At 51.8% G+C, this 27142-nt stretch overlaps 9 protein-coding genes across 9 annotated transcripts; 5 read left to right on the top strand and 4 right to left on the bottom strand.

The window, feature by feature from the left end:
• Positions 1 to 116: 116 nt before the first annotated feature.
• Positions 117 to 1788, bottom strand: BO83DRAFT_405816 (cytochrome P450 oxidoreductase/alkane hydroxylase; the record flags this gene model as incomplete). Its single annotated transcript, XM_025533840.1, has 3 exons — positions 117 to 265; positions 322 to 567; positions 645 to 1788. The coding sequence occupies 3 exons, from the start codon at positions 1786 to 1788 to the stop codon at positions 117 to 119; spliced, it is 1539 nt and encodes a 512-aa protein (XP_025391692.1).
• Positions 1789 to 2210: 422 nt separating this feature from the next.
• On the top strand, positions 2211 to 7285 carry BO83DRAFT_405815 (squalene cyclase; the record flags this gene model as incomplete). Its single annotated transcript, XM_025533839.1, has 3 exons — positions 2211 to 4094; positions 5673 to 5909; positions 5976 to 7285. The coding sequence occupies 3 exons, from the start codon at positions 2211 to 2213 to the stop codon at positions 7254 to 7256; spliced, it is 3402 nt and encodes a 1133-aa protein (XP_025391691.1). The 3' UTR covers positions 7257 to 7285.
• A 178-nt stretch (positions 7286 to 7463) lies between these two features.
• Positions 7464 to 11537, top strand: BO83DRAFT_457658 (ABC transporter ATP-binding protein; the record flags this gene model as incomplete). Its single annotated transcript, XM_025537106.1, has 5 exons — positions 7464 to 7779; positions 7833 to 9031; positions 9087 to 11048; positions 11114 to 11229; positions 11285 to 11537. 5 exons carry the CDS (start codon positions 7464 to 7466, stop codon positions 11535 to 11537), a joined length of 3846 nt encoding a protein of 1281 aa, XP_025391690.1.
• A 2506-nt stretch (positions 11538 to 14043) lies between these two features.
• BO83DRAFT_385670 (putative mannosylphosphate transferase (Mnn4)) lies at positions 14044 to 15026 on the top strand (the record flags this gene model as incomplete). The annotated part of the gene is made up of 3 exons (XM_025532629.1): positions 14044 to 14409; positions 14474 to 14901; positions 14951 to 15026. The coding sequence occupies 3 exons, from the start codon at positions 14044 to 14046 to the stop codon at positions 15024 to 15026; spliced, it is 870 nt and encodes a 289-aa protein (XP_025391689.1).
• Positions 15027 to 15605: 579 nt separating this feature from the next.
• Positions 15606 to 16765, top strand: BO83DRAFT_354403 (putative zinc metalloproteinase; the record flags this gene model as incomplete). The annotated part of the gene is made up of 1 exon (XM_025529103.1): positions 15606 to 16765. One exon carries the CDS (start codon positions 15606 to 15608, stop codon positions 16653 to 16655), a length of 1050 nt encoding a protein of 349 aa, XP_025391688.1. The 3' UTR covers positions 16656 to 16765.
• Positions 16615 to 18460, bottom strand: kat1 (putative 3-ketoacyl-CoA ketothiolase (Kat1)). The gene is made up of 5 exons (XM_025526416.1): positions 18374 to 18460; positions 18141 to 18225; positions 17908 to 18088; positions 17269 to 17845; positions 16615 to 17211 (listed from the first exon to the last, which is right to left on the bottom strand). Exons 2-5 carry the CDS (start codon positions 18209 to 18211, stop codon positions 16784 to 16786), a joined length of 1257 nt encoding a protein of 418 aa, XP_025391687.1. The 5' UTR covers positions 18212 to 18225; positions 18374 to 18460; the 3' UTR covers positions 16615 to 16783.
• A 120-nt stretch (positions 18461 to 18580) lies between these two features.
• Positions 18581 to 20051, bottom strand: BO83DRAFT_375474 (uncharacterized protein). Its single transcript, XM_025530465.1, has one exon. It carries the CDS (start codon positions 19580 to 19582, stop codon positions 18806 to 18808), a length of 777 nt encoding a protein of 258 aa, XP_025391686.1. The 5' UTR covers positions 19583 to 20051; the 3' UTR covers positions 18581 to 18805.
• A 209-nt stretch (positions 20052 to 20260) lies between these two features.
• BO83DRAFT_375473 (DASH complex subunit ASK1) lies at positions 20261 to 21783 on the top strand. Its single transcript, XM_025530464.1, has 4 exons — positions 20261 to 20421; positions 20479 to 20585; positions 20647 to 21547; positions 21642 to 21783. Exons 1-4 carry the CDS (start codon positions 20331 to 20333, stop codon positions 21776 to 21778), a joined length of 1236 nt encoding a protein of 411 aa, XP_025391685.1. The 5' UTR covers positions 20261 to 20330; the 3' UTR covers positions 21779 to 21783.
• An 887-nt stretch (positions 21784 to 22670) lies between these two features.
• On the bottom strand, positions 22671 to 26563 carry BO83DRAFT_173112 (putative Rho GTPase activator Rga). Its single transcript, XM_025526415.1, has 6 exons — positions 26311 to 26563; positions 26213 to 26243; positions 25595 to 26137; positions 23490 to 25523; positions 23332 to 23427; positions 22671 to 23279 (listed from the first exon to the last, which is right to left on the bottom strand). The coding sequence occupies exons 1-6, from the start codon at positions 26383 to 26385 to the stop codon at positions 22780 to 22782; spliced, it is 3279 nt and encodes a 1092-aa protein (XP_025391684.1). The 5' UTR covers positions 26386 to 26563; the 3' UTR covers positions 22671 to 22779.
• Positions 26564 to 27142: the final 579 nt, after the last annotated feature.

The following is a 27142-nucleotide window of genomic DNA, read 5'->3' as shown; positions in this document are numbered from 1 at the left end:
CAGCCTTGCTGTCTTTGAGCAAAAGTACATTATATACAACAGCTCTCGTTCACTATCCCTGTTTCTCACCAGCCAAAGGCCATTGTTCAAAACTGACTACACATGCATGAGGAAGCCTAGCTAAGCCCAACTAGCACCCCATTCTCGTTCTCAAAAGTCATGCTAATCCGTTCCGTCCACGGCTTAGTATTATAATCTGACACGGTCGAGAAGGTTTGGAATATGCGGGCCACAATGTACGTGAGAACAATCATAGCATAATGCTCTGCTCTTGTGTTAGCGAGTGCATCCTGGGAATCACCATAACTGAAAGGGACTCACGGCCGGGGCAGATTCTAGGACCCTTGTTGAACGGAATATAGCCAGCCATATCTCCACTTAGTTGTTCCCATCGTTCTGGACGAAACTCCCCAGGATCCTCGCCAAAATCCTGCCCTAAACGATGCCTAGCCCAGGTGGAAAAAACCACGATGTCTCCTTCCATGACAAGAATCGGCGCGTCACCATGGGCCCCACCTCCAGTTGGCAAGGTTGAATTCTTGTTTGCCACTCTCGCGTTCAAAACAACTGGGGGAAACAGTCTCATCGCTGGAATATTATGTTAGTGCATAGTAGAACTCAGATGGCCAAAAGAGGGGTCGAACCTTCTTGAAGGACCCAGCGGACATAATGCAGTGTCCCGAGCTGTCCCCATGTCGGAGGGTTTAATCCAATGGAGTCAATGATGCTTGCTCGCAGCCTATGCACCACACGCTCGTTCTGGGCAAGGCAATAGAAAAGTCCCGAGAGTGTCGTGCTCATGCTGTCATTTGCGAGTAGGATACTTAAAGCTTGATCAGCAAGCTGTGGTGCTTCATCTATATCAATTTGTGATTTGACCATAGACCACTGTTCTGCCTCCTTGTCTGCTCCGCCTTGTCTTTCCAATCCTCTAATAACGCAGGTCATCACATATTCTCGTGCGTTCTTGCAAGCCTTTAGAAAGCTTCGCTTGGGCACCAAGTGTCGCAGCGGGCCACGGAAGCCATCTTGCACGATTCTATTCTTAACGAGAAGAAGGTCCTCGAAAAATTGCTTCTTCTCTCGAGATTGGGTGAAGCTGAGAGCATCAATAGACTCTCCTAAAGAGAACAAGGTCTGCATGTCTAGAGACAGACCAAACGCGCAGGACTGGATATCGAAGGATTGTCCATCCGGAGGGACGTGCCGAAGAAATGCTTGGAAGTGCTGCTCACACAGGCTAAGATCGATGGCCTTACGAAGGTTGGAGAGCCGACTTCGCAACTGTTCCCGGCTTGTCTTCCAGCCCGCACCGTCAAGGGTGAATATTCCATGCGGTGTGATTGGCTCAAACAAAGGCCTCCGCAAGGGAGAACTATCGAAGTCGACAAATGCCGTGGAAAGCAGATGCTTGATATTAACCGCGTTACAGGTAAATAGAAGCCGAAATCCCAAGACATTGGAGACATATGTCTCCCCATATTCTTCGAAGAGTGTATTTGTGTACGAGAGAGATGTTCGGCGGCGAAAATGGTATGCCAACTCGATTGACTTAACAATTCCGAAGATGTCATACCAGAAGCGGTCGCTTTCGTTGGGCGGCTTCTGGCAGCCTTGAAGTTGTTCTAACCGTCGCAATCTTCGGCTCCGGTAGTATTTATTTACCAAGAGGGTAATCGTGGCACCAAGAGCAACCACAGCCAAAGCCAGACGAAGACTATCTGGGTAGAAGAGTCTGGGTAGCAGGAGTGCTGTCATGTTTGAAATCGTCCTTTGGACATCCTGCATGGTGACGAAGCAAGGACAAAGTAGGGCCCATATGCTGACAGAAGGCATTTACCCTGGGTAATAGTTAGTTAGTCATGCTCATATGACTAGCCTATCAAGGGTCTGAATGTTGCATTGCATGTGAGCAGGCCTGGGTTCTTTAACGAAGGAGTAGTGGTCAACAGGGGGAACAAGGAGGGCGAAAAAGGGAAGCTGTGCCCTAATATGCGACCCACCAATTTCCATGCTACTACTGGGATACGCTAAACGTGCCACTCGACTATTATAAATATGCATATTGTCTCCTTACCGCAGGTCCAGAGATCCGATATGAACCAATTCTTCATGCTGTCTCCCAGGCATTTATCTGCTACTACGAATTTGACTACAACAACTTCATAATCCCTACTTTCACTCTTGAAACAAACTACGACTTTGTGATGATGACCTCAAGAAAAGAGGGCCACGAAGAATGGGTAACATCTGGGAAAGAGCAACTTACTTCCGATGTAGAGCATACTCTCAAGCTTGCCAACGATTATGCTCTTGATTCGATACGCTCCGATGGACATTGGTGCGGGGAGTTGAGGTCCAATGTCACTATCACGGCCGAATACATCTTCCTTCGACACGCTTTGGGTCTAGACTTGAAAGCCGATAATGCGGCTTACTGCCGCCATATACTATCACAGCAGAACTGCGATGGCTCGTGGGGCCTAGCACCTGAGTATCCCGGTGACGTATCGACCACGACTGAAGCCTACTTAGCACTCAAGTTGCTGGGGGCGAGTCCAGACATGCCGGTCATGCAACAAGCCCGCGCATTTGTTCTCAAAGCGGGCGGCGCTGAAAAAGTTCGCGTTTTCACTCGCATCTTCCTGGCAACCTTCGGATTGTTTCCATGGGATGCAGTGCCCCAGCTGCCCGTGGAGCTAATTCTTTTGCCTTCCAGTTGTCCAATCAACATGTACACTTTGGCGTCCTGGGCCCGAGGAACCATTGCCCCGCTGCTGATTATCTGCCACCATCGGCCCGTGTACGCGCTACCGGAGGACTACCTAGATGAGTTATGGCTCGATCCGACGGACAAAATGGTGCCGTATGGCGCATCACTCCGGGATCTGCTGCGCCAGGGAGACTTTGCTGGACTTGCATTTAGTGTCGTGGATAACTTGCTTTACTACCTGAACGGTCTCCGTGCCGTCCCATTGCTCCGATCATACGCCCGACGAAAATGCCTACAGTGGATCCTCGAGCGCCAGGAGCCCACTGGTGACTGGGCTGGGATCTTTCCTCCGATGCATGCCAGTATTTATGCGTTCGTGCTAGAGGGCTACGAGCTGGATGACCCTCCAGTCCGCCTTGGAATTCAGGCATTGGAAAAATTTGCTTGGGAAGACGAAAAGGGCAAACGAATCCAAGCATGTGTTTCTCCCGTGTGGGACACAGCTCTGATGTCGATCGGGCTCTGCGATGCCATGTCGCCCGATAAGCACGTCCTCCAGCAGGCCATCACTTGGATCCGGAATCGTCAATTGCTGAAGCCCTGCGGGGACTGGCGGGTCTACCGCCCTAAGCTAGCCCCCGGAGGGTTTAGCTTCGAGTACGACAATAGCCACTATCCCGATGTGGACGACACCGCGGCCATCATTCTGGCTCAGCTGAAGCAGGATCCTCAATCCGTCGCTTCGGACTCTGTGATTGCAGCTGCAACATGGATCCTAGGCATGCAGAACACTGATGGCGGCTGGGCTGCCTTTGACGTGGAGAATGATAAGCTGTTCCTCAACAAAATTCCCTTCAGTGATATGGACAGCTTGTGTGACACCTCCTGTGCCGATATTACTGGGCGGATTCTGGAAGCCTTCGGATTGATGATGAGACGTGAATTGAAAAGGCCCCTCCTTTCTCCAATTTTACGGCATGCATGCACTCGGGGGATCACATATCTTGCATCCACACAAGAGGCCAACGGAGCCTGGTTCGGACGATGGGGGTGTAATTACGTCTATGGGACGTCTCATGCACTGTGCGGATTGGCTTACTACATGGAAGATGACAAGCGAGTCAGTGGGCTAGTAGCGCCAGCGTTACAATGGCTAAAATCCAAACAAAATGACGACGGCGGTTGGGGCGAACCGCTACTATCCTACCAAACAACAGGCACTCAGCTGCAGCAGCAATCAACTCCATCACAGACTGCATGGGCGCTAATGGGACTATTGGCCCACCTTCCCCTCACTGACCCTGCTATTGAGCGTGGGATCCGGTGGCTGGTATGTTCACAACAGCCAGAAAAGGGCATTGGAGCTTCCTGGCCCGAAGCGGTCTACACGGGAACAGGATTTCCCAATCATTTCTATCTGGGCTACGACTACTATCGGCATTATTTTCCCATGATGGCCCTTGGGCGCTATTTGCAGGCGAGTCGGGCCCACGCCTGAAGAAGCCGCAAGGAGGTGATCGCAGCCACGGGATCGATCACATGCGTCTATTTTTCTGAATAAGACTGTAAAAACCATGTGAACAGAGACTTTGTGGCGATATCTAGATTGTGAAATCATGTTTATTGTTTGGCAGCGCTATCTTGAACAGTATTTACTACATCTGAAGTACTTTTTAAACTTCGACCATTTACCAGTATGTCCTTGCAGCATGGTAGCAGCGCAACTTTAAACGCTGTAGGAAGTTTCTTTATTCTTATCACCAGTACTGCCAAGTGCCAACACGTGGCCAAACTTAAGATGAGCTTTCTTTTTTTACCAGTACTGCCAAGTGCCAACATGTGGCCAAACTTTAAGATAAACTTACATAACCGTAAGGATTCTACAAGAAATAGACTTTTTCAAAGCACATGCAGAAACGGTGCAGCACGACCAAGAATATTGAACATCGGAAAGAGATAATACTCACGAATTGTGACGGATCCTATCAAAGTATCGTGCGTGAATGAGACATACTTGAAAAAGCGTGAGACAAGGCCCAACTATAGTTGCCACCAATTTGTCTTGAATAATTAGCCGAGCTGACGGGGCATAATGCAGCTGGATATTACTGGTATATACTCGGTAATTGGCCCTTACTCAAGCGACCGGATACTAGTTCCGGGGTGTGATTGATAGCACTTAACTCGATGACAACAAGGAACCTCGAGAGTCGAGACATGCCGCACGAGATACGTAGCACACATACTGGTTTGTTTGTCTGTCGGGTGGCCCGGGATTTGATTGAGCAGACTATAATTTGGAAGTCGGCCTAGTGGATTTGGAGACTGGAGAGTGTCTGCACTTGCAGACTACTAAGTATTTGCTCCGCTTCCTTGGTCGGGATCATAACGGTGTCTGTCTATAGTTGGATTGATTTGGTAGGTGCTCCGTAGCATAGGCCAGGGCTGAAGGGCTGAAGGTTAGGTAGTAGTGGGACTGCGAAGGATGGACCAGATTTGAATCGTGAGGCACTTCCTGAGTATCATTGGTTCTTGGTAGGTATGCTGTGAGACTTAGTAGATTGGGACGGGCTCTTCAGTGGGCGTGCAAGTATCTCGAGGAGGATCCTGCTCTGCGGGGGCGAGTGGGGCGTGCGGCTGAGGTGCATGATCATGCTGGATGAAATTATCTTTTCGTCACATTCTCCCTGCCTTCAAATGGATCAAGTTAGATCGATTGGATAATTGAGAACGGGACGGAGCGCATGTGTTTGCTTCCCCTCCTGTGGAACTCCGAGCATTGCTCCTGCCCTACTCTCCCGTTCCCGGTTGGCATGCGTGACTCCCATAACGGAGATGAAGATGAAGATGAAGATGACAGGTCGTGCAGAAAAGTAGAGAGACTGGGGGTCCTTGACATGCCTCTCTTTCTATGTAGCCCCATCCCCCTTTCTTCTTTGGCCCTCACCTTGCACGATAGCCCAACACCATGATGTATTTCTTTTCGAACTTCAGTCGTTCCCGGCCAGCAACTGTGACCACTGACAAGGTTGTCCCTCTACGGTACTGGGATGACCTGGACTATCTCCGTCATCTCTGCCATGATTTCACCTTCCGTTTTGACGACGTACTGGACGCCTCCAAGCTCGATGCTGCTCTGGCACGTTTGACGGAGATTGGAGACTGGAAACAAATGGGAGCTCGTCTGCGCCTGAATGTATGGCTGTGAAGATCAAACCAGGTCCTTCCAGAATCAACGAGGCTAATTCTCTTTCCATTTCAGGACCAAAATCGCCTCGAATACCACATTCCCGCTGAATATACCAAAGCGCGGCCCGCATACAACTTTACCACCACCGAGTATGGGTTGCGCATCTCCGAGCACGAACTCGGTAGACAGCTACCAAAATCAGGCCAAGATCAATCGGTTCTCTCGCCTTCGCCTGCTGTCTTCGCTCCCATTGTCCGCCATGCGGATAGTCCTCGCAAGCTGGCTGACTGGATATACACCGACCGGCCACAACTTCATATCCATGTATCTGTCTTCCAGGACGCGACTCTGGTGACAATTAGCTATGTTCATACTCTGTTCGATGCTATTGCGAGGTCAACATTCTTCAACGCGTGGATAGCTGTTCTGCGGGGTCGAGAAGACGAAGTACCGCCTTTCATCCCTTTCGAACATGATCCTCTGCGCACACTGGGTACAGAAGCCCCGGTGAAGCCTTATAGTAAATTTGACCGCGCTCTTAGCGGACTTAGCCTTGTGATGTTTGGGCTGCGGTATCTATGGGAGCTGTTCTGGTATCAGCAAGAGGAGGAACATCCCATTCGCCTACCAAGACTATGCGTGGAACGGCTGAAGGAATCCGCTAGGAAAGAGCTTGCTGCGATGAGCTCCGATAATGAGGACAAGGCGCCCTTTCTGAGTGAAGGTGATGTCGTTATGGCGTGGTGGGTGAGGACTATTGTCACAGCTCTGAATCCGGCGCCAGATCGAACCATCATGGTCATGAACGTCTTCAACGTATGGGCGCTTTTTGAGGAGTGGTTCCCAACTGGCGGCGCGGGGTTCATTGGTAACGCTTTTTTCTATTCCTACACGCTGCTAGTTGCAGGCCAGGTTATTCAGGATGCTAGCCTCGCATATGTGGCGTCCAAAAACCGTAAAGCCCTCATGGAGCACCGGACAAAGGAACAAGTTCAAGCCATGACATCCATGCAGAGGGCATCGTTCACTCGGACACCACCAGTTGTCGGAGATGCCAATTTGCTATTTATGGCATGCACGAATCAGCACAAGGCCAGGTATTTCGAGCTGGACTTTTCGGCTGCCGTGGTGGCCCTGGGAGTGCCTCTGAGCGAACGGCCACATGCTCTAGGTAGACCGTCGTATATCAACGACATTGAGACTTGTCAGGGGTACCCAACCCGGAACGTAGTCAGGATCATTGGGAAGGATGCTGCGGGTGATTATTGGCTTTTGTTCAAGACTCGACCGGGCGCGTGGGCAGTTATTCATAGACAGTTGGTAGCGTTGCTGAAGCTGGATGAGAAAGAATGATGTATGTCAAGCAGATTAGTTAGTACGAGAAGCTTGAGACCAGTGGGTCTGAATATGGAAAGAACTATGAGAGTGCCGTGACCACGTAGCAATCGCATCTTAGTCCAATCCATCTTAGTCGATCGCATCTTAGTCCCTATAAATGGACCGGTCGCCCCGGAACATTCGCCCTTGGTTCCGCGCCTTGGGACAGAGCTACGCCTAAGCATGTCCAGCCAGGGGATCCCACTCAAGGTTATTCAGCCCACTGCTGACACAATACCAACGGCAGAAATTATCCAGTCTCAAATCCATATAGAGCGCAGCACCGCCAATGTTTTCACCATTTACCGAAGCGCCAACGCATCCCAGCTATGTATGCTGTTCCTATCAGTGTGCTGCGCAATAGCCGCGGGCGCAGCAATGCCTCTAGTAACCGTTGTGTACGGGAACTTTGCACGCGAATTCATCACCGGAGACAACAATGCACCGGATGAGATTCGAGATCGTGTTCAGCGCCTCGCGCTCTACTTGGTGTATATCGGTAGGTAGATCTGCATAATCCGTTATCTGCCACCATCTGACGCAACAGCGCAGCAATCGGGTCTCTGGTCACAACCGCTATCAGCACGTTTGGCTTCAACATTATTGGGGGGAAAATATCGCGCCAGCTTCAGCAGAAATACCTCGCTTCGGCTTTGCGGCAGAATATGGCTTATTTCGACGTAGTCGGAATTGGAGAGTTGACGTCTCATATGGATCAGGATATGAAACTGATCCAAGCTGGTATCTCGCAGAAAGTTGGTGAGTTGATTTCTGGGCTGTCTGGCTTTGTGGTTGCTATTGTTTGTGCATTCATCCAGAATGGGCGCTTTGCAGGCATAATGATCTCTCAGCCCATAGCCCTGCTTACACTCATCGGGGTGTTGGGGGGTTCCTTGAGTGTAACACAGCGAAGGGGTCTGGCTCAGTACGTCAGAGCAGATAATCTGGCCCAGGAAGTGCTCAGCGCTATGAGGAGTGTCATTGCTTATCGGAGCCAGGAAAGGTATGGCAAAAGGTATTACGAGGCGTTGCGACGTCCAGCTGAGTTAGACTTTCGGGAGCGCTTCATTTTTGGGATGCTTGTTGCGGGGTCTTTTATGGTTATGCACTGGGCGAATGGTTTGGGTGTATGTATACCGTCTTTCCTTTCGGTATTTCTGCGACAATCAGATGAGTCCCTGCTGACAACTGTCAAGTTCTGGCAGGCTGATTATCTCCTCCGCCAAGGGCGTTGCACTATTTCGGAAGTTTTGACTATTCTGTATGCAATGGCCGTTGCAGGAGGAATGCTAAGCCAAGCATTGCCATCCATTGTCAATATCACACAGGCCAATGCGGCCGCCAGCCGTGTCTTCTCAGTCATTGAGCGGGAATCGCCCATAGATCCTTCTGTAGGTACCGGGGTGACGCACAGTCAGGTCAGAGGGGATATTGTTTTCGAAGACATACGCTTTACGTATCCTTCACGGCCTGAAGGGGAGGTCCTAAAAGGCGTCAATTTCGTTGCGCCTGCCGGGCACACTGTAGCGTTTGTGGGACCATCCGGGTCAGGAAAATCAACCATATTCGCACTTTTGGAACGACTGTACCATCCACACAGTGGTAGGATTATGCTGGATGGCGAGCCAATTGATACCATGAATGTCTCGTGGCTAAGGTCCCATATTGGGTACGTCGGTCAGGACGTCACTTTGTTCCGTGCATCAATACTTGACAACATCGCATATGGGCTTCCCAAAGCTGCAGCTGAGGTGCTTCACGACTATCTTTTGCCTCTGAGTCTTGAATGCTGATTCTGTAATGCAGGGTTTGGAGGCAAACGCGATACGAAAGCTCGTAATCGAGGCGGCCAAAGTTGCCCACATTCACGAGTTTGTTGCGAGTCTGCCCGAGGAGTACAATACCATGGTTGGGGCACATGGATCGAATCTCTCAGGAGGCCAGAAACAGCGTATTGCTATTGCCCGCGCAATTGTCTCCCAACCAGCAGTATTACTGTTGGATGAGGCCACGGCTACGCTCGACAGTCTCTGTGAAAAGGCAGTGCAGGAGGCGCTGGAAAAAGCTGCCTCAGGACGAACTACCATGATAATAGCCCATCGGCTGTCGACAGTCCAGAATGCTGACAAGATCATCGTCATGAAGGAAGGCCAAATTCTTGACCAAGGCTCCCATGCAGAGTTGTTGAGTACATCTGCAATGTACCGAGAATTAGTGAGGCATCAGGCACTTGAATCATCCCAGCGATCAAATGACGACAGGCTTATCAGTCAAAAGCCTCATTCGTTGAGCACTCAGGAAGAACATCTCAAAAATACCTTGGTCAATCTCGATATGGTGAATATACCAGAAGACGGTCAGTTAGCAGTACGGTCGTCCAGTAGCAGTGTTAGGCATGTTTGGGGTCTCAATAGACCAGAACTGCCTTACACAGTCGCTGGCCTGAGTTTCAGCGTTTTAGCTGGAATAACATATCCGGTTCAAGCAATCTTCTTCGGTAACGGGATCATGTCAATGATCGATTCTGGCCTCAGTACCGGTGGGCATAATGTTCAATTTTGGGCTTCTATGTATCTTACCCTCGGTATTATCGCATTTGTGGTTTATTCCGTACGGGGATACTGCTTTGCCGTGTCCGCATCACAGTTGGTTCTCCGAGCCCGCTCGCAGTTGTTTAAGCAATTGATTGTGAACGATCTGCCCTTCTTCCAGGACAAGGACAACTCGATTGGTGCATTGGTCAGCTTCCTTGCATCTGGACCTCGGCAAGTGACTGGTATTTCGGGAACATCACTGGGGCTTGTGGCTGAAAGCATTGTGATGCTCGCGACCGGAATTACCATCGGATGTATCTTTGGGTGGAAGCTTGGTCTTGCTGCGACAGCAACGGTCCCATTAGTAGTTTTTTCCAGCTTCATGCAATACCATACTGTGGCGCAGGTACAAAAGCACATCACGCGTGATACTGGTGCTGTCGCCATTGCACATGAAGCCCTATCTGCCATCAAGACTGTAACAGTCCTTGGTCTGCAAAAGACCATCAGCGCATCGTTCGAAAATGAAAGCCATCGAGACAGCCAAAGCAAATACTGGCTCATGTTTGCCGCGACATATGCGTGCACCACTTCCCTCCGCGTGATGAGCATCGCTTTCGTTTTCTGGTACGGCGGTACACATCTAATCGCGACTGGCGAATACAATGTCCAGCAGTTCTTCATCTGCTTTGCAGCTACAATGTGGGGATCACAGTCTGCGTCCGTGCTATTCGCCCATGCTCCTGACATCGTAGGCTCTGAAGCTGCTGCTGCTCGACTGGAGAAGCTGATGCGGGCCGGAATATCGTCAGCCGCCTACAGGAAATTGAATAAGGGCAACGCTGATGTGCCAAGTATCACCGCAAACGTTTCGCTGCGACGCGTCACTTTCAAATATCCAAGCCATCAATCTCGAGTAGCCTTGAACGATGTCAGTCTCGACGTGCCAGCGGGTGCCTTTATTGCTCTTGTTGGTGCTACAGGCAGCGGGAAGAGTTCAGTGATAAATTTGCTGGAGCGCTTCTATACCAGCGAATCTGGCGCAATAGCACTAGATGATATGTCCATTGAACAATATGACCTCGACAGTTACCGAGGGTATCTAGCACTGGTCGACCAAAACCCTTGTCTTATTGGTGAAGACCTGCGCGACTGCCTGCAAAGTGGCGAGCAGGTTGTATCAGACGCCGAGGTTTTGGCCGCTCTAAAGGACGTTGGGTTAGCCGATTTTGTGGTAGGCTCTTTCAATTCTTCCTATCGCCTTGTTACAAATTCTGATTATTTTGTTTCTTGCGTCAGCTATCACTCCCTCAAGGTTTAAGCACTCCCATCATGGCAAACGGATCGACCCTGTCTGGGGGGCAGCGCCAGCGCATGGCAATCGCGAAGGCGCTTCTATGTCAGCCAAAGATTCTGTAAGTGCCCCTTATTGTAGAAAGCGTTTGATCAGTAGATTTTGACACTTCTCAGCCTACTTGATGAGGCAACCTCTGCCCTGGACTCCGCCTCAGAGGAACTAGTCCAGAGGACAGTTCAGCGTGTGATGAAAGGGCGAACGGTCATCGCTATTGCCCATCGACTAAAGACGATTGTCGATGCTGATGAGATCTTAGTATTCAAGCATGGACAGATTGTAGAAAGAGGTAGTCACGGGAAGTTGATGCACCTTGAGGGTGAATATTGGCAGATGGCCAGGTTACAGTCGCTGATGGGGGAAGAATGAACTTGAAGTTGAGAGTGTATATGCCTGGTTTGCATATAGTTCGGCTATGCAGTAATGAATGAACATAAAACATTGGTAAGCGGGAAAATTTAACTTATGAAATTACCGAAAGAAACCCAAGACCCTGAATATCATCATGTGACCCAGCAGTAGGCTTGGCATAGCCGAAGACAGACTAGTCAAGTGACCGGCATGAAGGTCTGATCCCCCCCCCCAAAACGATCCATAAAAAACGAGTTCGAGCGGAATCACCGGATGCCACCAATTACTCCCACCCCTTGGCAGACAGACCTGTCCGACTAGTACATGCTCCTTGGCATATTTCTTTTGAACAAGTCTCAGCATCCAAATTAGTTGAATACCTGATAGGTCGGTCAAATTAGAAGTGGTGAACACTCCCCTCCTCTTTCTCCCCTTGTAGATAGGCAACAACCAATACCTGCACGGAATAAATTGATAGCTCCGAGATTGGCAGGGTCCTGTTCCCTTCCGCTCAGATGCGTCGGAGAGAATGAGCGAATTGGTAGTGCTTGGGTTCGGCCATCAAGGCTAAAGTAGCATTTCTGTGGGGATGACTAGTCAGAAAGTCCAGGGGGGGTTAACCTAACCTGATGGTGGAAAGCAACCTTGGTTCTTCCGAATAAGGGGCAGTTCGTTACGGTATTGGGAGTTAGGGGTGGGTGTACGGATGTTGTACGATGGTGGTATGTACTATTTACCACTGACCATCAACTTTTGTTGTAACTCTCTGGAAGCAACCCGACTGTTTCAGGAGCGCGATAAGATTCTGACATATACCCCGGTAGCGGAGTCTAGTACTCATTCCATCGTTTGGAGAGATTTTTTATTTGGGGGCGGATAGATGTTAGAAGTTAGAGGGAGGTATGCTCGTAAGCATGTACATAGAAGGACCTGACTCGAGTCAGTGCAAGGATTGTTAGCTTCGATGATTGTGTACTATCCAGTAGTTGTTTGGTCGATAATGCAGGGCGTACTTGTAGGGCATTTGTCTGCCCTACAAGGTGCATGATGTATCGATCTCGCTGGACATTATTAATATGTCTCTTGGCCTCAGCATCCTTCTGTCTTGGCCTCATAGCAGGAGCGGAATTCTATGTATGATTCGTGCCAACACAGTACCCCCCCTTGTGCTTTAGGGGGGGTTCAAACACTGCAGGCCATCGTCTGAGAACCAGCCGTCCGACCTCCGAGTTGCCCTGCTTGCAGGGAAAGGAGGGACACGGACACTAAAACACAATGGGGAGATTTTCAAGATGGTGTCACCGTGGCACGGATAATTAGCCAAAGCCATCCTGCATCTGTGCTGTGCTGACTAGACACAATGGACATTACGAGCCCTATGAATCAGTTGGCTGCTTTGCTGATGCTGGTTGGTGATACGGTAAGCGGATGGTACGGAAGGCGTTCCCGTATGTAAGCCGTAACATCCCTGGGAGGAAGATAAGTGGGGAGGGAGGGAGGAAAAAACAGAGCCAAAGACACGTCGGGAAAGATGGCACGCGAGACCCGATTCTTTTTTCTCTTTCTGCCCTGAATTCGGCCAAAATCAATCAATCAATTATGGAGCGCCGTCTCCTTTCGGTGGATTCTTTAATGGTTGCCTAGGAACTATTACTCTCGCGATTCCGAAGAGAGGAGACCATCCATCCTGACACTTTTCCTTACCAAGTATCGCAAGTAGCTCTCTCTTTGTCCTCATGGGAATGGAGCATTGGCATGCCAGGCGTTCTCAGAGTAGCCAACCAGCTCCCTGTCGTCATGGCTGTTATCCTTGCCGATCCGGACCTGCAGAGCGTCATCCACGGAAAGGGTCCAAGGCCTATTCCCAACGCGCCAATGTAATAATCTATCTAATGAGGGTCCTCAGTGGATCTCTCAAATGTCGCCCCGCTTGGCTGGTTGAAGTCACCCCGTTAGTACGGAGTCGTATTTGATTCTATTCTTCCTCGGCCTTAACCAAATTTCCCTCTCCCCCAAAGGTGCAAAGCTTTTTTCCCGTCGTGTTGAACTGAACGGATTCGTCGGATCTTCCGGTTTGATTTGCGGGCTCGTGTGGTTCTCGAAGCCTGCCTAGTCGGACTATCAAGAACCGTTCCCCGTGCTTTTCTCTCCTGATCTTCCTCTTCTCTTTCCCTTGTATCTTTCCCCCTCAGTCTATCTTCCCCCCCCCCTGTCTTGTCCATGCCTGATTGGCGTGTCGAGTCGGGCTGGCACTTACTTGGCTGCTCTCATTGTTAGCACCGGTGGCCTTTTTTCTCTCTCGTCCGATGCACCACGCGATTTGAATGGTTCGACGTATGCGGCTATAACGCATTCGAGCAACGACTTGGCAGCCCTGTTCTGATCCCCCGCATCGACCGTATCACTGCTCATACTCACCCAACCACCGCCTACTCGGTCCAGAATGCAAGCAGGGGCATGATTGACCTCCCGAACTATTCAACAACCCTTTTCAAACATACAACGTTGACATCTGCCGCCGGACATGAACCCTCGGGGCCTGCTGGCCGTCCTCGCCTGCGCGATCTGGTCAGCGGTGGCCACAGCACGCCCCAGCCCCGCAGGGCAGAGCAATCACGGCAGTTTCGTCAACCGCAATGACCCAGACCCGCTGTGGCAGAAGTACGGGCTGAACAAGTCAGACGAGTTCAAATATTTTCATGAGCCAGGTCGTGACGATACCCTGGGTCACTATGACTCGCGGTTTTTCCAAGGGGAGCCGGTTCCGGACGCGGAGCGATCTATCACATTGACACATATGATCCGAGCATATTTGAACTTCTTCGAGGATAATGGACTGGAAACATGGATTGCGCATGGAACATTGCTGGGATGGTGGTGGAATGGCAAGGTGGGCTATTCCTGATGCACCAGACATGGTTAGCTTCGGCCGGTCTAACCCTTTTTCTTTTCAGATCATGCCCTGGGACTGGGACATCGACACTCAAGTCATGGATACCACATTGTTCCATCTCGCCGACCACTTCAACCAGACTGTTGTACAGTATACCACGACCGACCCCGACGTCGAGCGCCGGTACCTCCTGGATATAAACCCGTGGGCGCGTCAACGTGATCGCGGCATGGGACTGAATATAATCGATGCGCGCTGGATCGACATCACCACGGGGCTGTACATCGATATCACAGGGCTGAGTCGACTGACGGCCGAGAAGCCCACAGAATGGGAGTGCAAAAATGGGCACAAATATCAGACACACGATATATACCCACTGCGGAGATCGACATTTGAGGGCGTGCCAGCCAAGGTGCCCTTCAGGTACGATGGAGTGCTAACAGAGGAGTATACAAAGAAAGCGTTGACCCAGACGCAATTTCACAAGTGAGTGAATTGCTTTAGCCGAGAGTTGCCTCATACTGACATGTGATAGTCATACGTGGGATCCGGAACTCGAAGAGTGGGTGCTGGACGTGCCGGCCGCAATGGACGACCGGCAGTATGAGTGAGCCAGCCATTTTGGCTGCGTAGTTTTCTTATTATCGACTGTCATAAGTGCATCATCGGATGGTGTCATGGTCATTCTTGGTATATAATCATATAAGGATCGGAGTTCAGGGTACAGGCGGCGTTGTGGACAGTCAGCGTTCTGCAGAGTCAATCTAGTGGTCATACAATCTTTCTGCAACATTCTGCACGAGCTAAATCAGGCGTAGTACAATTGTATCAAAGTATGACCCGCGGGGTGATCAATCCCAAACAGCATCTCTCAACGCCAAACAAACGCGGACCAGCCGAAATTAAGCAGCGACGATCTGCTCGCTACCTGAGGCACCAGTACCAGGGGCTCTGCCATTACATACCAGTAAAAAAAAGGTGAAACCATACTAACCTTAATCGACTAGTCCTTATCGCCCTATCACCACGTGATATAACCAACCACGCTTATCGCCTTATCGCTGACAAAACAAGATCGAACTCCATCGAAGATCATCACCACTTCTTCCTCTCTGTATATAAGTCACCTTCCTTCCCTCCATAGACACCCCCTCATATCACGCGCCACCCTCACGCATCCACCAGCAACCATGACCGACTCCGAAACGCCAACAGGGGACACCCTAACCCTGCAAATCCACCACCGCAACGCCTCCCACCCCCTCACCCTCCCAACAACAAGCACCCTCACAGACCTAACAGAGCTCATCTCCTCAACATTGCAAATCCCTCCAACCCACCAAAAGCTCCTCATCTCTCCCTCCCCAGGAATGCTCAAACACCCATTCCCACCAACCCCCCTGCAAGACCTCCTCCCCCTCACCTCCCCCAAGTTCAAACTCACCCTGCTGGGCACACCCCCACGAGACATCGAATCGCTCAACACGCACGGCACCGAACTCAAAGCCCGCGCTGAAGCCCGCGATCGCGCGCACCGTCTCTACGCCGCGAAACCCACTCCCTCCAGCACCTCCTCCAACGTTAGCAAAATCCATACTCTCTCTAACAGCGCCAACGGCAGCGGCTCCTACACTTTCCACCGATGTGTTCCGCTCCCGCATCTTCCTAACCCTTCTAAATCATTGACGTTTCTTGAGCGCCTCCGCGACGACCCCGGGATTAAGTCCGCGATGCAGAAGCATAAGTTCTCTGTGCCGCTGTTGACGGAGATGGATCCGGCTGAGCATACGACGAGCGAGTCGAGAACGTTGGGGTTGAATCGGAATAAGGGCGAGGTTATTGAGTTGAGGTTGAGGACGGATGCTTATGATGGGTATAGGGATTATCGCACGATACGGAAGACGCTATGTCATGAGTTGGCGCATTGTGTTTTTAGTGAGCATGATCGCGATTTCTGGGATTTGACGTCTCAGATTGAGAAGGAGGTTGAGAGGGGGGATTGGACGAAGAGTGGGAGGACCGTTGGGGAGCAGGATTTCTATAATCCTGGGGATTGGGAGGGGGTTAGGGAGCATGGGTTGGTGGTTGATGAGAAGGGGTGGACTGGAGGGCAGTTTGTGCTTGGTGGGGGTGGTGGTAGTGGTGGTGGAAGGGGAGAGAGTCGGAGGGAGGTTTTGGCTAAGGCGGCGGAGGAGAGGATGAAGAGGGCGAGGGAGAGAGAAGGGGAGGGGAGGTCTTGAGGAATGGTGGTTCAAGTGTGGTTCTTTGTATAGTTTCTGAATTTGCGTAGCATCTTGGTATATACTCCTTTCCGATACCAGCATTTAATGACATGAAATGACATGATATGATACCATATTTTGGACATCTACAACTGCTCGTTCACGAACAGACCAGCCATACCCTGGCCCGTGCCAATGCACATACTTGTCACCAGGACCTTCTTCTTCGTCCGTCGCGCCTCACTGAGGATCGTACAGATCTGGCGTGCGCCCGTTGCGCCCAGCGGGTGGCCGAGGGCGATGGCACCACCGCGCGGGTTCACCTTGGCGTGCTCCAGACCCAGGTTGTTGAGACAGTAGACAGCCATGGAAGCAAAAGCCTCGTTAATCTCGTAAATGTCGATGTCGTCCTTGTTCAAGTTGAACTGGGACAGCAGCTTAGGGATAGCTGCGGTGGGACCAATACCCATGATCCGGGGCGGCACTCCCGCGACGGTTGCACCGCAGAACTTGGCCAGGATGGGCTGGTTCAGCTCAATAGCCTTGGAGCGGCGCATGAGAAGAACAGCGGCGGCTGGACACACGTCATCAGTATAACCCTTATAACTCAACCATCACAAAGATAACTTACCACCATCCGTAACCTGACTAGAGTTACCTCCCGTGCTCCGGTTACCGAACTGCGGGAAAGCAGGACGGATCTTGCCCAGAGACTCTGGCGTCGTACCATAACGAATACCCTCATCCTTGGTCAACGTAACCTGCTTCACCTCCCCAGTCTTCGGGTCCTTAACCTTTGTGGTAATGGGGACGATCTCGTCATCGAACCAGCCCGCCTTCTGAGCCTCCTCCGCCCGACGGAACGATTCCGCAGCGTACTTATCCTGCTGCTCGCGCGTGATGTTGAAGTCCGCACCAACATTCTCCGAAGTCTGTCCCATAGGCTGCATGCAGTCCGCCGCTTCCTGGTTGCGAAGGACCTCCTCGTTGAACGGGCGCGGCAGCCGGTCACCACCAACGGACATCAGCTCCGCACCAACAGCGATACCAACATCAATGGCACCAAGCTGGATTTGGTTCGCGATGTCCTGTACGGCCTTTAGACCAGACGAGCAGAAGCGGTTCACGGAGGATCCACCGGCTGTGTGAGGGATGCCGGCTGCGAGGGAGGCAGCGCGGACGAGGTAGGCTGCTTTGCCGTCACCGACCTACATTAATAGTATAAGAGTTAGTAATCCGGTTTCTATAGACAGGACAAGTTGGCGCTCACATTTCCCAGACACACATCCTCAATCAGAGCGGGGTCGATCTTGGATTTAGAGAGCACTTCCTTCAACAGTGCATAGAGGATATAGTCCAGCTCTGTGTCTTTGAATCCACCTTTGACAGCCTTTGCGAGGGGCGTGCGCAGCGCGAGAGTGATAACCACATCGTCTGGGTTCTTCTGGGTGCTGGAGGTGCTGGTTAGTGGTGTTTGTTTGCCGGAAACGGTCTGGTGCTTACATTGCGGTGAGTCCGCTGTTACCCGATGGCTTCAGGTGACTGAGGATAGAGTTTAGACGATCTGCTGCCATGGTGTTCTGTGTAGCTGTTGAAAGATTCAGGGGTCAGTTTCTGGAAGGTGGATTGGTTGGGGAAAGCTGATAGCATGAAAGCGGAGATGAGTTTGTCAGGCGCAATCTGGTATTCCAGAGCAAGGTGCAACTGTGACAGCAAGTCGATGAGTATATACGTACCTGTGAGAAGAGAGATAATGCTAAGAGATCAAGAAGGATAAGAAGAAAGCGGAGCAGAAGAGGGGAGAGGAGGATGATATAATGAAGGGAGCAAATGCGGTGGTTCTCCAATCCAGCCGAACAGCCGAGGTTCTTTCCCCTCTGGGACGGCCGATCAGCACTAACAGTACTTTGCCTCTCGGCCACTTTATGAGGAGTGGGAAGTATCTCCGATGTGCCCCAACCTCGGCGACGATGATCACCGTTACATCTTAATCCCAATAGATCAAAGCTACCGTGTTTCTAACATAAAAGCAATATATGTACAGGTGGCCATTGCCACATTGCGCCCGAATAAGCAAAACCAGTCCAAGCAAACTCAACACCCTATCGCCTACCCATGATCATACGTCCAGCAAAAGTTTCTTCAATATCACTCAACCAGTCCCATGCCTACAAATGATGATGCTGCTCGTCGTTGCTAATAACGCTGCCAACTTCGGACCAGCTAGCCGGAGTAGCTGCACCGGAGCGCTCAAAGTCGCTTAGCGTGCCTTCAGACCCATCCACTGCAGACTCATAGATTTGGCTGAAGCTACCGGCAGTAGACGGTGTAGATGGGCGCTCAACGTGATGACCCTCGGAGTGTAGGTCGGATAGGTCTGAAAATGGAGATCTCAGGTCCCGCCCAGTGCCATTGACAGCATGATCCTCCGGATGAGCATAGATAACCTGAGAATAATCTTCGGTGTGGCTAGATGCAGGTGTGTCGGGACGATGGTAGCTATCCGATCCTACAAAGTGTTCGTCCTCATCAAACTGGGAATGAAACGAGGTCGCAAGCCTTTCCGGTGCTTCCGACGTAGGTGTGAACTCAACGAGCGACGGGGTATGAGAGCCAGGGGACGGAATTGCAATCTGTAGGCGACTCCCGATATTGTTTGAGCCATCTATTTCAGCCATAGGGGTTGACGTTCCAGTCTGCTTGCCGCGTTGGACAGGCTGCGACGTCGTCACTTCCACCGCCGTCGAGTTCGCCATTGAATCATTCACCGGAGGCTCTGGACTATCCAAAAGCCGGCCACTATCATCCACCAGAGCGTCAAAGCTGCTTGCTGGGGCTCCGTCTCTAGTCTTGCGACGGGCTTCGAGCACGCTGCGTCGCCGCTGAAGCTCTTCCACCGCTAACCGCCGTCGCTCCTCAGCCGCAGCGCCCACCTCTTCCGTCATCGAGATATCCTGCCTTAGAGCGGCTGCGTCTTGTGGATGGATCTCATCACCAAGATGGTGAAGCGCCAGGGCGATCTTCCGTCGTGAGGTATTAACCCATTGTCGGAACTGGGGCGATTCGTAAACCGCGATACCTGCAGCGACAAGCGCCGACACGGTGATTATAATGCCTGAAAGGTCAGTACCACCGCTTCCGAGCTGAAAGCACTTGCATAGAATAGCCCTTTCACATGGAAAAAGAAAGAAACTACAATGAAATCATCGCACAGACGATGCGGATCGAGCCGGGCTCGAGCAGCTCATAGATCATGATCATTTTCCTGATAAGCACACCGCCCGAGTAATACAACAGAAGCAGGGCTGTTTAAGCATTAAGGAAACAATGAAATGACCCTTTAGAGCAAGCATACCTTTGGCAACCGGCGTAGGCATGGCGAAACACCCTCAGTCGCGTCCAAACAGATTTGAGTGAACAGCAGCAGGCAGCGGTAGTAAGGTGAGTGTCGGCGTCACCTCCAGCTTGATCAGGCGGATACCCGGGTGCATTTTCCCCGCCGCCCGCCGCATGTGACCCGCCTCAGCCCTTATCCGGCTGCCCTACCTTGCAACCCGATCCGGCATCCCGCGTTTCCCCTCCGCCCGATCAAAACATCAACATCAACATCAACACCTTCCAACTTTCGCATTGCCTTTGCGCGCCTGTGCAGTCAATAACGGCGTTCAATTCGCTACACACTAGACAGTCATTATGTCTCGCCCATCCTCCATGGCGCAGCGCCCCCTCACGCTTACAGAGGAGCTCGAGAAGCTCGAGCAGTCCATCACCCTGACCCTTCAAGGTAACAACATCACTTGTTATAGCTCCTGCATACATCTCTAACTTTAGTCCTCACCAGAGATCGACCACAACTTTAGCCAAGCCCATCGCATCGTCACAACCAACATTCTCCCTCTGGTCGAACAATATGCAGAAAGCTCCCGCGACGTCTGGGACGGCGCAAAGGTACATCATCTACCCATATATCCCAACAACGACCCCTGCAGGCACTCTAACTCCCCACCAGTTCTGGAAACAATTCTTCGAAGCCAGCGCCAATGTTTCTCTCTCGGGTTACGAGGAGAAACCCGAAGGAGAAACCACCGTCCAAGAACCGACCAACCTGACGGCCGAAGAAGACCAAACCGTTACCGAATCAGTCGGCGAAGACGACAGCCACCACCAACTCCACCGAGCCGACGACATCGAGCTCACTTCCCTCAGCCTTTCCTCCCACAGCACTCCTCGTGTCGCCGGCCACGGCAACCGCTACGCTGCCAATGACGACGACACCTCGTCCATCGCGCACCCAACCCCAGATACCCGCTTCCGCGACGATGATGACGACGAAAACGACCCCTACCTCCCCACCACCCCAGCCAAATACTCCTCCGCCAGAACCCATCACTACACCGACGACTACTCCCACAACCAATCTCATACCCCGATGTCCTCCTCACCATTCATCCCTCCCGCCGAAGACCCAATCATGCACCAGATGGCCGACAAAACATACCGTGTGCAAGCCACCCCTCTCGGAAAGGGATACGGATACGAGTCCCGGTCCAAGTTTACCGTTACACCAAAGACAACAAACCAGAGCAAGAAGTACGCGTACGATGACTCTCCAATTTCCAGCCCGGAGCCGGAAGCCCCGAAATTGCATGCGGAGATCTTCTCGTCTCCTATGAAGGGCGTGGAAACGCCGAATACGGGCCGCAAGAGGAGACCTAGTGCGAATCGGCTGCGGATTACTCCGAAGCCCGGGATAAGTGTGCTGACTCCTGCGCGCGGCGGCGGTAATGGTGTGAGACGATCGGCTTGGGATAGTGATGATGACTTTGATGACGGGGATGAAGACTTGGGCCCGAGTCCGCCTAAAACGATGCAATTTCACATTCCGCAGAGTCGGTTGATGAAGACGCCTGGTTAGTCTACTTGTTCCCCTGCCCGTGTCTTCTATCTTACTTGGCTTGTCCTTTCATACATGCAGTACACGCTAATCAATGTACCCTACAACAGCCAAGGAAGCATCGAAACGCATCGTGGAAGACTTGCTTTTCACCGCCGGAGCCAACGACACAACAGACGACCTGCCAATCGAACAAAGTCCCAGTATCATCCAACGAGTGGAGCGACTGGAAGATGAGACATTCTAGATAGCCACTACTCAAATATAAAACAATATCCCTCCCTCTTGCACCTGTTGTATCTAATTACCGTACAATACGTCCTACAAGGTACCTACACGGTAAACAATCATCCCTACAAGAGTGCAAACAAGTAGTAGACAAGCAAATAAAGCACAATCAATCAAATACTACTACAACTCCATAACTCGATCTATCTATCAATCAAGCAGCAACAGCAACAAATCAGCTAACTAATCACACACTCACGTCCCTAACGACAAGACGCCAACGCTCACTCTCGATCTCATCGATAACTTCAGAACTCGCCTAACAAACATACCACAATCCAAAGGCAAATGAGTTTATAAGAATGGATATAAACCGAGGGGGGGGGGAAGGTACAGAGAGACACTGAAGGAAGACCCTGGTCAGGCATATACAGACTGTGGTCCCCGCACAGCGTACAGGATACGAGAGACAGATCGATTGCATCGGGAGAGAGAGCAATATCACATCACCATGGACTAAGAACTAGCTTCGAACCTGCGGGATAAATCAAGCAAGCAAGCGGAGAGAGAGAGGAAATGAGACAGATTACATGGGGTAAATTCAAAGAGGGGGGGAAGAGGATTCGGGAAGGAAAAGAAAACTGAGACACATAAGGGTATCGACGGGGAGGCAAGGCGCTGATCAGATATATCATTCGAGAATGATGGTGGCAGGGCTTTTGAGAGTTTGATGAGGCATGATGGATTGAAAGAGGATGGGTGTAGGAAAGGGGGGGGAAAGGAGAATCAAAAGTCCAAGACATCCGTGCCGCCGTGATATATGTACAACTGTCGTACTGACAGGGTTCGGGGTATTCTAAATGAAGAAAGGAAAATGGGAATGGGGTGCATGTCACTCCAATAGCCAAAAGTGGGAAGAACGATTCGAGAGGCAAAAGAAAATGGGAAATGTACCGTTTGCATCCTCGCGCCCCTCCGGACCAGGCCGATGGTTTAATCAAAAACGAAACTGATAGCGTTCTAACCCTGCAAACCCATGAAGATTTCCTGACAGTTCTCAACTAAGAATTTCAAGACCTCATTCTTCTTCTGCACATCAGTCATTTCACGTGCGAGACTCTCGGGCCGCATGATGGTTGGCGCAAACACGACGGCGATGTTCTGGCTGGTCATCAGGTTCTCCTTCTCGCGCTCGACCACGCGCTTCAAGTGGAACACGAGGAACTCGAGCACATCCTGGTGAACGCGCGGCAGCTCGCGCAGATTCTTCTGTAGATGTTCGACCCGGGCGGGCTGAGAAGTGATCTCGCCCGAATCGATGATCTTTTCATAAACGTCAAAGGTGATGAGCGGCATGGGCAGCTTGCGGAAGTACTGCTTCAACGCAGAGGTCACAGCATGAATATCGAGGTCAGGATCGGAAATATCGTAATCCTGTGGAGAGCGCTCGAAGCCTTCCCGAATAGTCTGAATTGCAGAGCTGGCGCCAGACTTCCGGTAGATACCTTCCATATCCATACCTAGGTGGACAGTTAGCATCCCTAGCGCACGTCCGTAACTGGCACCACATACCTCGTAGTTCGACCTCCTGAATACAGCGAGTAATGATGGCAGGGATGATGCTCTTCTCCTGCTCCATGCGTTGTTCCAGATCTGTACCGAAAAGGCCTGCTGATCTATATTAGTTATCTGCTTGTACGCAAGTGGAACAAAAGAAGCCAGATACTTACCACCAGGAGCAGGGGTTTCAGCCAGAGCAGGGACGCTGTCGGTTTGCGGCATCCGTAGTCCTGTTTGTTTGCTCCGCTGGTTGCCGAAGAAGCCAAATCCGGGGCGACTTGGATCCTGCGTTTGGGAGCGTGGCAGACCCGGGTTACCCTCAGCGGGTGCCGCTTCGCTCGACATGAAGGCACCCTTGAGACCCTTGGTGACGCCCTTGGCGACGTTCTGACCGCCCTTTTTCCAGTTGAACTTGCGAGGCTGTCCCTTTCTGATGCTAACCACTTGGGGACCGGGAACAATTGTAGCTGGTTCAGCCTCCTCTGAGATGTTTGTCGTCGCTACCGTAGGAACCAGATCACTGTTGGCCGCCTTGAGAGCATCAATAGCGGAGAGGGACTTCTCCTTGCCATGAGAGTAAATACCAAGACCGTTAGCCCCACGACCGTCCGTCGGGTTGGCCTTATAGAGCTCTTGGATCTGATGCACCAGCTGGTTGTTCAGCTCTGCCAGTTGAGCGTTCTTGGAGGACAACTGCTCGAATTCCTGGAAGCTCTTGTCCTTCATACGGTTCAGGTTGGCCAATTCCTCCGCAGCATCGTTACGTTTCTGCACCAGTTCTTCGATCTGTGGCGTAAAGGTATCTTTCAGCTTCTGTATCGATTCCACAAATTCCCGCAGGACATGGTTGGTCAGCTTCCCAAGATCGAGCGAGCCACCGTTGCCACGTTTCTCAGCCTCGAGGTGCTCGGTTAGCACGGTAAGTTCACGCATGGCAATCTCCTTCTGTGCATCCAAGACCACCATCGTAGAGCGCTTCTCGTGAAGTTCGGTGTTAACCTGCTTGACATCGGCACTTGCATTCAGCATCGCCTCCATCTCGGCGATCTTCTGTTCCCGATCGGACACGCGTTGCCGTTCCTTGCGCAGCTCATTACGCAGCCATGTCACTTCCTCGGGTCCTGCATTCTCAGGAGAAATCACAGACGGGCTCGCCAGGTCGGGTATCGCTGCAGATCCGTTAATAGGCGACTTCGGCCATTTGGCGTCCCTTGATAGGCGAGAACCTTTATCGCTGTAGCTGCGGCCATGGCGAACAGAGTTCGAAACGCGTCGTAGGAAAGACTCACTCGTCTGGGCATTGTTGCCATCGTCCGAGCCCATGATACGGGCCATATCTTCGTCCATGGTGAAGTCGCCGCCACCGCTGTACCGCAGCAACGAGGGAGAACCCGCACCGTCGGTTTGGCGGTAGGATTCTACCTGTTGAAGAGTGCTGATAGAGTTGGGACGTGCGCGGGGCTTAGCCTGATCGTTCAATTCACTGCGTGGGGTCCACGTGGAGTCGCCAGTCCGAGGTGTACTTCTGCTCACACCGGTCCTGTCAGTGGATCGCTCGCTCCACTGGTCGCTGGGGGTAACAGAGGACGGGCGAGGAGACGTTCCGGGCTCTTTCCTCGATGATTGATGCAGCCTGCTCTCCAGGGAATCGGCCCGTTTGGGATGCTGCACGCTCGTGGAGGACAAGAACGACTGGGCAGAGTCTACCGATCCTGTCGTCTCGTGCAAGCGACGCAGCTCATGCGAAGGCCGAGTCGGAAGTGTGGTGGTATTGTCACTGGCAGTTCTCTGAAGCTCTGGGGCCAAACCCTCTCTTTGGACAGTTGCCGATTTGGTGCTTTCGGGGCTGGGAGTGGAGAAAGTGCTGGTCTCCTTACGACCCAGGTCAGACCTGGAACTGCGAGCGGAAGCCGATCTGGCGGTGTTTGTGCCGTTGGCGAGGTCATCCTGACGCCAACGTGCCGGGTCAAGATCACCGCGATCCCGGCCCTTTTCCTGGTACGCAATATGCGGAGATGAGCTTTCCGACCCATGAGGCGATTTCCCGTACGTTGTGGCAGGTAACTGTCCGCGCGCAGACCGCTGTTCTTCGGAGGGGTCGAACGCAACGGGGATCAAGAATTCACCACCGCCATCTGCCTCCGGTTGAGGTATGACTGAGTGTCGATTGCTTCGGTAGGTGCTCGAAGGGAGAATTAGGTTGTCTATATATAGAATTGTTACGAGTTAGTCCCTCAGACACCACAATTTTCACAATCCACAGAGTATCCCCTACCTTGATTATCTGCAGCCGCACCGGTAGCAGAAGCGCTTCTGCCCCTTCCTGCGTCCAGCGCAGGCGCAGCTCCTCGCAAAGTCGTATCGGGGGTTGCATCTGAATACGCATCGGCAGCTGCCTCGTCGGAGCCACGAGGCATCGGTTCGGGGTCCTCCGAGGGCAAGGAAGGGAGTGATTTGTCTAGCTTCATGTTCGCCGGCGTCTGCTTCCTCGACGGTGCTACATTCCGATTCCTCTTTCTTCGACGCTGCATGAGGGATTCATGGCAGTCCATACAAAATATACCCTGCGAGGTTCGAGCATAGCGCAGGTTTTCGATCTTCCTTTTGCAGTTCCGGCATCGAAAGCATTGTGCGCAGAAAGCCTGCTCGCCGGTCAAGATGGCGAGATCTTCGATCTTGTTCCCACACGAACTGCAGCTGTACGTGCAGTTGCTGCAAATCAACGAACCATCTCCCAAGAGTAGCAGGTGTGCGTCGGAATCGAGAAGGGTACCGCAGGTGCTGCAGCAAAAACATTCAATGTGCCATCGATTGCCCGCTACACGGGAAGTCAAGAAAGGAGCGGTCAGCCACTTGTCAAACCAGGGGTCAAGAGGACTCAATGCAAACCTACCAAGTTCGAAAGCTTTGCCCTCTTCTAGAATCTGTTCGCGAAGAAAGCTAGGTTAGCATGCGATAAACATTGTTGCTCCATCAGAGCCTCCTGCATACCTCTCCACAACCCTTGCAAGGATACGGGATATCATCCTGGTCCATCGGCGATTCTGGATACGCGGGGGACTCCATCCTGTACTCCTCGCTCTAGTAGCGACCGAGACAAACAAGCTAGGCACGACGAGTTGATCGAGGAGGTCAACGATGGCGTGAATCTGGGAATGCGCCCGCGATGCTAAGGTCAGAGTGTTTTCGTCCAAGTCGTTAAGGAGTTCTTCGATATCCCGTTACGCATGCGACGAATTCGAAATGAAGGCGTCAATTCCGGTCTTGTTCGACGAGTAGAAATATCGCTAGAATATCATACAGCGAGGGAAATGCGAAACGGGGGCTTGTCAGGACGGGGGGTGTGTACAAGGGCTGTAGTGCCGGGGGGGGAGGATATGCGGGAGGGAGGACGCGAGTCCGCGCGCAGAATGGAAAATGCAATTAACTCCCACCACCAACAGAGAGCAAGAGAATGATAGAATGACGAGCGAGTCTAGTGAGTAAAATGATTAGATTAATAACAGGGTTAGTCGCAGATCGACCAGGGTCAACATGGTGGAGGAGGGGGAAGGGGGAGGGGAGAGAGGGGGGGGTGGTGGGAAGTGGGAAAAGACAGGGAGAGCAAATAATAGTAGTAGCAGCTGCTGGGAATTTGGTTGATGAGTAGCGCGAAATAGGCCGCCGGACCAGACCAGCAGCAATGCCGACCAGGGGCAAAAAGACGGGGGGGAGAGGGAGGGAGGAAGGACTATCACTAACCAACTACCTGACCGCGGACGGAAAGCAACAACAACCTACTACAACCACCACGCACCACGTCAGACCAATAGGAAAAGAAATA

The sequence above is a fragment of the Aspergillus eucalypticola genome (assembly GCF_003184535.1).
Source record: "Aspergillus eucalypticola CBS 122712 chromosome Unknown BO83scaffold_4, whole genome shotgun sequence".
Taxonomy (NCBI): Eukaryota; Fungi; Ascomycota; class Eurotiomycetes; order Eurotiales; family Aspergillaceae; genus Aspergillus; species Aspergillus eucalypticola.
Note: the sequence above shows the minus strand (reverse complement) of the source record. Positions and strands in the feature narration are given on the sequence as shown.

What these genes read in the sequence shown, in the direction of transcription:
- BO83DRAFT_173112 (XM_025526415.1), bottom strand. Translation starts at nt 26,385, where the DNA reads ATGGAGTCCCCCGCGTATCCAGAATCGCCGATGGACCAGGATGATATC. An exon ending in GGGCAAAGCTTTCGAACTTG is followed by an intron (nt 26,138 to 26,212) that starts GTAGGTTTGCAT and finishes CTTCCCGTGTAG; the next exon opens with CGGGCAATCGATGGCACATT. An exon ending in TCAGGAGGTCGAACTACGAG is followed by an intron (nt 23,280 to 23,331) that starts GTATGTGGTGCC and finishes CTGTCCACCTAG; the next exon opens with GTATGGATATGGAAGGTATC.
- BO83DRAFT_375474 (XM_025530465.1), bottom strand. Translation starts at nt 19,582, where the DNA reads ATGACGGAAGAGGTGGGCGCTGCGGCTGAGGAGCGACGGCGGTTAGCG.
- BO83DRAFT_375473 (XM_025530464.1), top strand. Translation starts at nt 20,331, where the DNA reads ATGTCTCGCCCATCCTCCATGGCGCAGCGCCCCCTCACGCTTACAGAG. An exon ending in ACGTCTGGGACGGCGCAAAG is followed by an intron (nt 20,586 to 20,646) that starts GTACATCATCTA and finishes ACTCCCCACCAG; the next exon opens with TTCTGGAAACAATTCTTCGA. An exon ending in TCGGTTGATGAAGACGCCTG is followed by an intron (nt 21,548 to 21,641) that starts GTTAGTCTACTT and finishes ACCCTACAACAG; the next exon opens with CCAAGGAAGCATCGAAACGC.
- kat1 (XM_025526416.1), bottom strand. Translation starts at nt 18,211, where the DNA reads ATGGCAGCAGATCGTCTAAACTCTATCCTCAGTCACCTGAAGCCATCG. An exon ending in AACAGCGGACTCACCGCAAT is followed by an intron (nt 18,089 to 18,140) that starts GTAAGCACCAGA and finishes CAGCACCTCCAG; the next exon opens with CACCCAGAAGAACCCAGACG. An exon ending in AGGATGTGTGTCTGGGAAAT is followed by an intron (nt 17,846 to 17,907) that starts GTGAGCGCCAAC and finishes CTATTAATGTAG; the next exon opens with GTCGGTGACGGCAAAGCAGC.